The 10,964-nt window shown below is 55.0% G+C and overlaps 1 protein-coding gene across 1 annotated transcript; it reads right to left on the minus strand.

Moving 5' to 3' along the window:
• Positions 1-316: 316 nt before the first annotated feature.
• On the minus strand, positions 317-10,717 carry GTPBP2 (GTP binding protein 2). The gene is made up of 12 exons (XM_066595208.1): positions 10,399-10,717; positions 7,149-7,175; positions 6,753-6,937; positions 6,568-6,676; positions 6,170-6,367; positions 5,523-5,697; positions 4,922-5,141; positions 4,700-4,835; positions 2,584-2,642; positions 1,476-1,647; positions 1,235-1,399; positions 317-1,156 (listed from the first exon to the last, which is right to left on the minus strand). Exons 1-12 carry the CDS (start codon positions 10,585-10,587, stop codon positions 992-994), a joined length of 1,800 nt encoding a protein of 599 aa, XP_066451305.1. The 5' UTR covers positions 10,588-10,717; the 3' UTR covers positions 317-991.
• Positions 10,718-10,964: the final 247 nt, after the last annotated feature.

The following is a 10,964-nucleotide window of genomic DNA, read 5'->3' on the forward strand; positions in this document are numbered from 1 at the left end:
TCACATTCCACAACAGGACTGATGATCACTTCAAATCCCTTCATTCTCCCCCTGTCCTTGCCCACCGCCTCTGATCTTGGTTGCCCTAGACTTCCTCGCAGGCAGAGAAGACCCTCTTGTTCAGGTCCTGGGGAGCAGCAGATACATTTAGAGACACCCATTTTGACTTTCACTGATGCAATGCGCTACCTTTCCCAGGACTGGACAAACCCCTTTAATTGTCTGGATTTCTGCCCCGTAATAGTGGTAAGCTTTCTTGACCCATTACACCCCCGCAGGAGGGCAGTTCTACCCGCACTAAGAGAAAAGCGGTGGGCCGTGTTGGTGAAGCAGCGCCGCCTCCTGCTGGAGGGACAGACGCCACGCCAGCAAGAAGACATTTTATTCTGTACAGAACGTGCAAAACTATAAACACTCACACGATGGTACAATATAACTGCACACATGGAGAGAAGAGAAGGCCAAACCTTCCGCCCCGTCGAGCGAGCACCACCGATCCTTACAGTCTCATCCCACTCGCTGCAGCAATGGCAGCCGTTACCTCGTTTGATGAGCCCATTGTGCGGGGGGCTTTGGACACCACGGAAGATAATGCTGTTTTTGGACCCTGGTGGGATAAATCTCACCTGTCCCTCTGTGATGCAAGACCCATAACCCACGGGCAGATAAAATCACGGTCCTGCCCTGCGCTTCACATCCCCTCCAACGCCAGTGAGGATGAGGCGGCACACCGAGATGCCAGGAGCCTCGATTCAGGAGATTACTTTTGTATTTTTTTTTCCAAATGAAAACTGTAAAAAAGGCTAAAAACGTCCATATAAAATACTCATCTGAGCGGAGAATAAAACCCAGGCAGGAGAATGGTTTATAAGTCATCGAGGCCAGGGGCGGTGAAGACTGCACTGCTGGCCCAGGATCACGGTGTCTTCCTCTGCGGCTCCTGATCTCTAGCACCAGGGTGAATGGGCAGCACCGTGTTAGAGGTCAAGGATCAAAGGGCGCTGGTCTCTGTGGTGATGACCTGCAGGCTGCACACATGTCCAATACCCTTTGTTACGCCCTCGCGGAAGAGAAGCTTTGTGCCGAGCTTTAGGTATTCTGGATGCTTGATGAAACGAAAACGGACAACGGCCTTTTCTCCCGTCCTTAACTCGTCCTAGACAATGGCAAAGGTGGTGGTCATTATCCAGTCTCCCATCATCCATCAGCATCACACATCTCACCCCGCACTCACCTTGCCATGTATATGCTCCAGCACTGCTGTCTGCCGGACGTTCCCTACATGGACAGTAACCTGCACTCCGCGGCGGCAGGACGTGGCATGAAACAGGAGGACGATCTCCGCCTCAAAGACCCAGCACACGGTAGGCATCATCTCTGGACTCACCAGCACCATGCCCTACATGGAGTAACGAGAACAGTTAGCTCCGACACATTGCATGAACACACTGGGACAGGCTTGTGGATGCACTCACCTTACGGAGTAGGGAGCGGTCAAACCCCCCCAGGGCCAAGGTGGCCGCTTGTCCGGCCCGCAACACGCGGCAGGCAGAGCGGTTTCTCTGGATGCTGCACACTCTGAGGGGAAGGAAGCTGCCTCCATCTGTTGGTCCGACCACAAGACGCTCGCCTTCCTTACACACCCCGCTGCAAGCATAACAGAACTGGTCATTATCTGCAGGGCATTGGTGGCATCTCATCAGATTGCACAGAACCACTTCCATGTGATGGGAGCAGCACATGATCAGGACCAATGGTCTACGAGGCCAGAGAGGGTACATGCTGTGAATGAGCAATGGCGCATGCCGAAATATGTTAGTTTTTAGTGGGAGATATCGAGACTATAGCACCCGCTGTATATAGCATATATTCAGCTACACCCATAGTAGCAGAATATATGCTGCTCAAAATAATTAAGGTAACACTTCAATCCCAGATCTCAATGATCCCCATCATCTCCAGTGTGAACCTAGGAAGGGACTGGGGTGCCAATGGCAGATCTGACAATTATGGTGTTCTCTGATGAATGCCAAGTGAGTTGCACGGTGCTGGGAGGTCGGGTCCTCATGCCACCCTCAGACTTTGCATCTGACCAGCAGTCCTCTGGAGGTCCTTTTTTAGGGCTCAGGCAGCGCTCCTCCTGCAGCCCTGATGCCAGGTTGATGCCCTGTCCAGCACTCCTCATGTAACGGCCCTTGTCCTACTATCTTCTCCATGCTCCTGAGCCTACTGTGAGATCCAAACCTTATGGTGGAACATATGGATGTGCCATCCTGGAGGAGCAGGACTACCTGTACGAGGTGATCGTCCTGCAGATACTCCTCCTATACCAGCAGACCTAGAGAAGAACCAGAGGCATTCTCTGGTTCTTCTCGGAGGGGTCTTTCTGCCTCCACGGCGCACCTGTTGTCACATCCATTTACACTGAAGCAGGTGAAGTTGATTAGGATTGCTTCATCTCAGCAGATTGAATCCCCTAAGGGTAAGTGACTCTGGGTTATTCTGGGATGCTTTAGTGTTCCCAAGGGTAGTTGTTTTTTGCAGAAGTGACTATATTTCCCCCACTCCACAAGTTGCGCTCACCTGTACAGCGTTCCTCCCACCACCGTCCCCACTTCTGGCACTGTGTAGATCTCATCAACCTGCAGCGAGAGCGACAGAAGAGTTTATAACATGACGGCGCTCCCATCTGTGAGCCCCAATACAACTATAATATACGAGCTGTGATTATACAGAAATACACCCAAAATAATGCAGGTAGGAGCGTCAGATTGCTATAAAACTCGGCACCGTTATATCTCAGATATGTAAATGGTTACAGTTGTGGTCTGATTAGACACGGGGTTGTACCAGCAGGGGCCGTAGAAGTGCTTCCCTAAAAAAATGGCTCTCAGCGACTACTTTTGTCTAGTGGCCCACTTATTGAGGGATCGTCGACCACTAGACGCCTCTACGCTGCACTTAGAGAGGGGAAGAGGGCCATCATTGGCATGAGAGAAACAGGAAGGTCATTTTAAGGAACTGCCTGCCCTCTCGACTGCTCTGTCAAAGCTGTTGAGAGGAGGTTATTGCTCCCCTCATGTAACCACAGCTACCAACGGCCAACAGGCTGGGGCCGGCCCGGACAGACCCCCAGTAGAGAGGATTGCGTGATCCGCCAACAAGCATCAGCAGATCCAACTATTTTATTGTCCGCCCTCCGGAGACAGGAGGCCTCGTCATTACAGACCTCTGCCTCGACCATCTTTAAGCGCTTAACGGAAGCGTATTCGGCGCCCATTAACTCCCCACCACCATCGACTTCGTTTGCAGTGATGTTGTAAACGAGAAACCGGGACTGCTGCAGAACGGTGCCGTATTGTCTTTAGGGACATATTCAGGTTCTGTTTGGGAGCCGATGACAGTCGTGTCCAAGTATGGAGACCTCGGTGTGAGCGCTTCAGTCCTGCCTTTGCTTTGAAGGGGCATACTGCCCCATGCTGGTGTAATGGTCTGGGAGGCCATCACATACGACAGTCGGTCCCCCCTAGTAGTGGTACGAGGGACAATGGCAGCTCCGCGATATGTTCAGGACATCCTGCAGCCACATGTGTTCCTCTCATGGCGGCTTCCAGCAGGATAATGCCCGGCCGCACACACAAGTTTACCAGGAATGCCCTCACCAGGTTGCCACACTTCCCAGGCAGATTTAATGCCGGTCGATTCGGCAGCCTACAAGTGGGCAGGATCTAGAGCCTCCATTGCAACATCTGTGGGTAGGATATTAAGCAGAGGCCATATGCCTACCTACCCCACCGTATCTCCATGGATCCGGGCTAGCCGCGGCCCAACAGGGTGCTGGAGCCGACTGCATTGTACAGTTTTCTCCGATAAACTTACCCTTTTACTGTAATCACAGTGGATATAAATCGTCTGCAGCCCCTGGGAAAGGCCAGGTTTTTGTAAAAAAAAAAAAAAACTAAATCTAAAATGATTCATCTTTGTCCGTTTCCTCCTACAATGTGACCCGTTATCGGGACAATTCCATCAAAAAAAAAAACAAAAACAAAACTAAAATGATGTGGTTGTATAAATCTGCACACCCTAAAACTTCGACTTATGACAAAGGTCAGGTCTTTTTGGGTCGGTGTCTATCGGCACGGCACACCTTGACTTGGCAATCTTTGACCGCTTTGACTTCCTTGCAGAAGCTCCAAATCTGTCAGACTGTGAGGGCATCTTGTGTGTAGCGCCCTCTTCAGGTCACCCACAGATCCTCAATGGGATTCAGGTCTGGGCCATTCCAAAGCTTTCATCTTCTTCTGGTTCCGACATTCTTTTGGTTATTTTGAGGTCTGTTTTGGGTCGTCGTGCTGAAAAGTGAAATTCCTCTTCAGCTCAGCTTTTAAGCCGAGGCCGGAAGGTTTTGTGCCAAAATGGGCTGATATTTGGAATTATTCATAATTCCCTCCCCCTTGACTATATCCACTAGATCATTACATTTACACATAGAAAGTTTTATCTAACTCCTTCAACAAGTGTACTACTAACCCCCCCCCCCCTACATGAGGCATCACTGCTGCTCCCAGGGACAAATATGGGGGCATCTTCTCCCCCAATCTGGAGAAGCAGGTTGAATGCAGAATGAGCCCGACTGACCCCAGAGAACCTCATCCAGGCACGGACCCCAGAATACATCTCCTGCTCATCCACCACTGACCTGGAACTCCGGCAGCTGCTGCATCAGCTCTTCCTGCTCCCGGCTGTTTGTGAGCGGAGGCAAAATATTCAGGAAAACCTTCAGCAGGTCTAGAGAGTCTCCTGAGACGCTGGAGATGGCGAAGATTGGAGTGATGCTACAGAGAGGAGAGAAGATCAGAGGTCAGGACCATGGGCTCAGAGGTCAGAAGTACAGACCGGGCAGAAGCCCCTTGGTTCTTACTTTGGCGACTGCGCAAATTGTTGGGCGGCCGTGACAGCGTCATCCTCGGATCGCACCATGAGAGGCACCTTGTTGCAGCCGGGCTGTTTGAGTGTGCGCTCCAGCTGCCGCAGCGTCCTCTCCACTGTGGACGGGGAGCAGAGGTCCACCTTACTGACCACCAAGAAGAAAGGCACCTTGAGAGCCATGGCCAGTCCCAGGTGCTCCCGCGTGGTCCCTGCTGTAGAAAGAAGGGGGCGCTGTGATACATTACTGCAGCGTTGGGAATACTTCTACCGCCCTACGTAAAAACTGCCATGAAAACGCATAACGGTTTGCATCCAGTGCCGCCACACCAGCGGTGATCTAATAGAGATGACCTCATACTGACCTATGTGGGCTATTTAGGGGGTATGAGAGTGGTGTGCCTATTAGCGCGCCAATTATTGGCGACACCAAAGCGCACTGATCCCAGGAGCAGCTGAGATACGTTTCTCAGTGGCGGTTTAATCAGAGATGAAGAGTGTAGAGTAGGGGCAAAGCAGGAGTCATTCCAAGGCGTTCCTCAGGGTGGCAGTACCCCGACATGTAGGCACAGACTGTTTCGCTGCTGGACACTTACCGATCCCAGTGTTGGCGCTCACCACCAGCATGGCAAAGTCTGGGCAGTAGCTGGTCAGGCCAAAGATCGTCGTCTTCAAGTACTTGTGGTGACCAGCGAGATCAATGAACGTGATCATCTTGGAGGCACTTTCACAGATCTGCTCTGCTGTGCGAGACTCGCTGTAATTAACCACCTACCGGAGGAGGGAAACACAGGTGGGTTATGTGCCAACATCTCCTCCCAAACCCAGGGAGCCACCATCCCCTCCTCATACCCACAGTCCCACCATCTCCTAGTACACACAGAGTGCCACCCTCCTCTCCCATCCCACACCCAAGGCGCCGCCATCCCCTCCTCTTCCCACACCCAAGGCGCCGCCATCCCCTCCTCCTCCCACACCCAAGGCGCCGCCATCCCCTCCTCCTCCCACACCCAAGGCGCCGCCATCCCCTCCTCCTCCCACACCCAAGGCGCCGCCATCCCCTCCTCCTCCCACACCCAAGGCGCCGCCATCCCCTCCTCCTCCCACACCCAAGGCGCCGCCATCCCCTCCTCCTCCCACACCCAAGGCGCCGCCATCCCCTCCTCCTCCCACACCCAAGGCGCCGCCATCCCCTCCTCCTCCCACACCCAAGGCGCTGCCATCACCTCATTGGTCCTCTCACCTCCCCTTTGCTATTGAACCCAAGAATCTCAAAGCTGATGCTGGACGTCCGCCCGGACTGAATCTCATGTAGATGGCGGAAGAGGTTGAGTCTGGCACGGCCGCGGCCATTGTCCAGCTCCCCCTGTGTGAGGACACCAAGAAGAGTTGACTTTCCGGAATCCACATTTCCCAGGACAGCAACACGCAGATCTAGAAACTGATGAGACAACAGGATCAGTGGCGCCCCCTTCAGCTCTGGGCACAGTGCTGATGTTATAAGAAGTCACATGGCTAAAGAGGCCGACGCCCAGAATCAAGAGCAGGTGATGTGAACCAAGAATAATGCGTTGGTCGCCATCACATGGTATAGATACCACTACTAGGACACGCCCCCATTACATCAGGGCGCGGCGTTACCTGCTGGTTGTCCGGGACTTTGCGGATCAGAACTTCTGTTATCTTCCTGGGGGAGTCGCTGTCATAATCCACCTCGCGCTCCCGCAGCACCGTGATGTCCGCGCCAACCCTGCACCGAGAAACAACAGGTCAACCGTGAGGCGGTGACACACAGACATACAAGAGGAGGTGGGCAGCTGCCGTACTTCTCTGCCATCCGATGCAGCGTGTGCAGGGACGCCCGCATCTCCTCCTCCGACAGCCCCACCAGCAGACCGTTATCCTCCACGCCAATCTGATAGACTGCTTCTCCGCGCCCCTCCTGAAGACGCCACTTCATCTGTGTCACCAGGTGCTCAAAGCGATACTGAGACGGGTTCACCAGCTTCAGCTGCAACAAGGGAGTAACGGAAGGTGGTGATAACATTATATGCAAGGCAGCGCGGCCCCCCCCCAGGACAGGCAGCGCGACCGGCGCACACACGGCAGCGTGGCCCCATGGAAAATAGACGGCGCGACCGGGACAACCAGGGCAGTGTGCCCCATCCCCCCGGGACAACCGGGGCAGCGTGGCCCCCCGGGACAGGCAGTGCAGCACTCACCTTATACTCTATGTTCCCTTCCTCCGCCTGTAATAAGAACAGATATTACACATCAGTCACAGATTATCATCTATGGATAGAGGAATCTGCAAGCATCATACAGGAAGGGGTTAACATGGCCGTGGCGGAGCGGGCGGGGGAGGGACCGGACACGTCATCAGGAGTTCCGCTATACATTACTCTGCTGTAACCTGTATACGGCCCCCCACCCCCTCCTCGGTGTAACCTGTATACGGCCCCCCCCCTGCTCCCGCCCCCGGTGTAACCTGTATACCGTCCTCCCGCCCCCGGTGTAATCTGTATACGGTCCCCCTCCTCCCGTCCCCGGTGTAATCTGTATACGGTCCCCCTCCTCCCGTCCCCGGTGTGATCTGTATACGGTCCCCGGTGTGATCTGTATACGGTCCCCGTCCCCGGTGTGACCTGTATACGGTCCCCGTCCCCGGTGTGACCTGTATACGGTCCCCCTCCTCCCGTCCCCGGTGTGACCTGTATACGGTCCCCGTCCTCCCGTCCCCGGTGTGACCTGTATACGGTCCCCGTCCCCGGTGTGACCTGTATACGGTCCCCGTCCCCGGTGTGACCTGTATACGGTCCCCGTCCCCGGTGTGACCTGTATACGGTCCCCGTCCCCGGTGTGACCTGTATACGGTCCCCGTCCCCGGTGTGACCTGTATACGGTCCCCGTCCCCGGTGTGACCTGTATACGGACCCCTCCTCCCGTCCCCGGTGTAACCTGTATACGGTCCCCCTCCTCCCGTCCCCGGTGTGACCTGTATACGGTCCCCGTCCCCGGTGTGACCTGTATACGGTCCCCGTCCCCGGTGTGACCTGTATACGGTCCCCGGTGTGACCTGTATACGGTCCCCGTCCCCGGTGTGACCTGTATACGGTCCCCCTCCTCCCGTCCCCGGTGTGACCTGTATACGGTCCCCCTCCTCCCGTCCCCGGTGTGACCTGTATACGGTCCCCCTCCTCCCGTCCCCGGTGTGACCTGTATACGGTCCCCCTCCTCCCGTCCCCGGTGTGACCTGTATACGGTCCCCCTCCTCCCGTCCCCGGTGTGACCTGTATACGGTCCCCCTCCTCCCGTCCCCGGTGTGACCTGTATACGGTCCCCCTCCTCCCGTCCCCGGAGTGACCTGTATACGGTCCCCGTCCCCGGTGTGACCTGTATACGGTCCCCGTCCCCGGAGTGACCTGTATACGGTCCCCGTCCCCGGAGTGACCTGTATACGGTCCCCGTCCCCGGTGTGACCTGTATACGGTCCCCGTCCCCGGTGTGACCTGTATACGGTCCCCGTCCCCGGTGTGACCTGTATACGGTCCCCGTCCCCGGTGTGACCTGTATACGGTCCCCGTCCCCGGTGTGACCTGTATACGGTCCCCGTCCCCGGTGTGACCTGTATACGGTCCCCGTCCCCGGTGTGACCTGTATACGGTCCCCGTCCCCGGTGTGACCTGTATACGGTCCCCGTCCCCGGTGTGACCTGTATACGGTCCCCGTCCCCGGTGTGACCTGTATACGGTCCCCGTCCCCGGTGTGACCTGTATACGGTCCCCGTCCCCGGTGTGACCTGTATACGGTCCCCGTCCCCGGTGTGACCTGTATACGGTCCCCGTCCCCGGTGTGACCTGTATACGGTCCCCCTCCTCCCGTCCCCGGTGTAATCCGTATACGGTCCCCCTCCTCCCGCCCCCGGAGTAATCCGTATACGGTCCCCCTCCTCCCGCCCCCGGAGTAATCCGTATACGGTCCTCCTCCTCCCGCCCCCGGAGTAATCTGTATACGCTCCTCCCGTCCCCGGTATAACGCATGTGCCCCCTGGCATGAGGCGGCACTGTGTGACATTCCTCCGGTTTATATTTAGTCCCCGGCGGGTACAGACAGATCCTGGAATAACATCAGCTGAGCAAAGAGCGATACAGCAGTGTAAACAGCAGGGGGCAGCTATAGCGGGTGCGCACTATACGGCAAGGGGGCAGTTACAGTATACAGGGGGCAGTTACAGTATACAGGGGGCAGTTACAGTATATAGAGGAGTAGGGGGCAGTTACAGTACACAGGCGGCAGTTACAGTATATAGAGGAGTAGGGGGCAGTTACAGTATACAGAGCGGCAGTTACAGTATACAGAGGGGTAGGGGGCAGTTATTGTATACAGAGTATGGTATATAGGGGGGCAGTTACAGAATACAGGGGGCAGTAATAGTATATAGAGTAGTAGGGGGCAGTTATTGTATACAGAGTATGGTATATAGGGGGGCAGTTACAGTATACAGGGGGCAGTAATGGTATATAGGGGGCAGTTACAGTATACAGGGGGCAGTAATAGTATATAGAGGGGCAGTTACAGTATACAGGGGGCAGTAATAGTATATAGAGGGGCAGTTACAGTATACAGGGGGCAGTAATAGTATATAGAGGGGCAGTTACAGTATACAGGGGGCAGTAATAGTATATAGAGGGGCAGTTACAGTATACAGGGGGCAGTAATAGTATATAGAGGGGCAGTTACAGTATACAGGGGGCAGTAATAGTATATAGAGGGGCAGTTACAGTATACAGGGGGCAGTAATAGTATATAGAGGGGCAGTTACAGTATATAGAGGGGCAGTTACAGTATATAGAGTAGGGGGCAGTTATTGTATACAGAGTATGGTATATAGGGGGGCAGTTACAGTATACAGGGGGCAGTAATAGTATATAGAGGAGTAGGGGGCAGTTATTGTATACAGAGTATGGTATATAGGGGGGCAGTTACAGTATACAGGGGGCAGTAATGGTATATAGGGGGCAGTTACAGTATACAGGGGGCAGTAATAGTATATAGAGGGGCAGTTACAGTATACAGGGGGCAGTAATAGTATATAGAGGGGCAGTTACAGTATACAGGGGGCAGTAATAGTATATAGAGGGGCAGTTACAGTATACAGGGGGCAGTTACAGTACATAGAGGAGTAGGGGGCAGTTATTGTATACAGAGTATGGTATATAGGGGGGCAGTTATTGTATACAGGGGGCAGTAATAGTACATAGAGTAGGGGGCAGTTATTGTATACAGAGTATGGTATATAGGGGGGCAGTTATTGTATACAGGGGGCAGTAATAGTATATAGAGTAGGGGGCAGTTATTGTATAGAGTATGGTATATAGGGGGCAGTTACAGTAAATGGGGGGCAGTAATGGTATATAGGGGGCAGTGATGAACAAGGGGGAGGGGCCGCACACGGTCGGGGTCGCTGCTCACCTCGGGCGGCAGGTACGGCGGGTTGTTGCTCTTGGCCCCCCGGCCGCGGCTCTTCCCGGCTTTCTTGCTCTTACTGCCGGCTTTCCCTCTGGCCCCCGCCGCCCCGCTGCCTCCCGCCGGCCCGAACAGCTCGAACACCCTGGGCTCCATCCCCGCAACCCCGTTATAGTGCGCGCCCAGCGCGGGCATCTGCCTCCCGGCTGACAGCCGCTTCCCCGGCCGGTAAGTACTGTGAGCTGAATCCTCGGACCCCGGCGGCTAACCAGGCCCGGTCACGCCCACTGTCCGCCCACCTGCCGCAAGTACCCGGCCAATCCGCGACCCCTGCAGAGACACAGACCCCGCCCATCACCCCCGATCACCCCGCTCTACTGTTTGGATTTCAATGCCCCTCCCAGCCGGAGACTCATCAAAGAGAGAACGTCCGTAACCACGCCCACAGCAACAAGGATGTCAACAAACAGGCCCCGCCTACACGTTGTTGATCGGGATTGCATCATCCGTCTTCCTCCATCCTACTGCTCATGCGCAGTCTGTCACCCAACCTGACCTGTCAGCCTACTCTG

This window comes from Eleutherodactylus coqui, chromosome 3 (assembly GCF_035609145.1).
Source record: "Eleutherodactylus coqui strain aEleCoq1 chromosome 3, aEleCoq1.hap1, whole genome shotgun sequence".
Taxonomy (NCBI): Eukaryota; Metazoa; Chordata; class Amphibia; order Anura; family Eleutherodactylidae; genus Eleutherodactylus; species Eleutherodactylus coqui.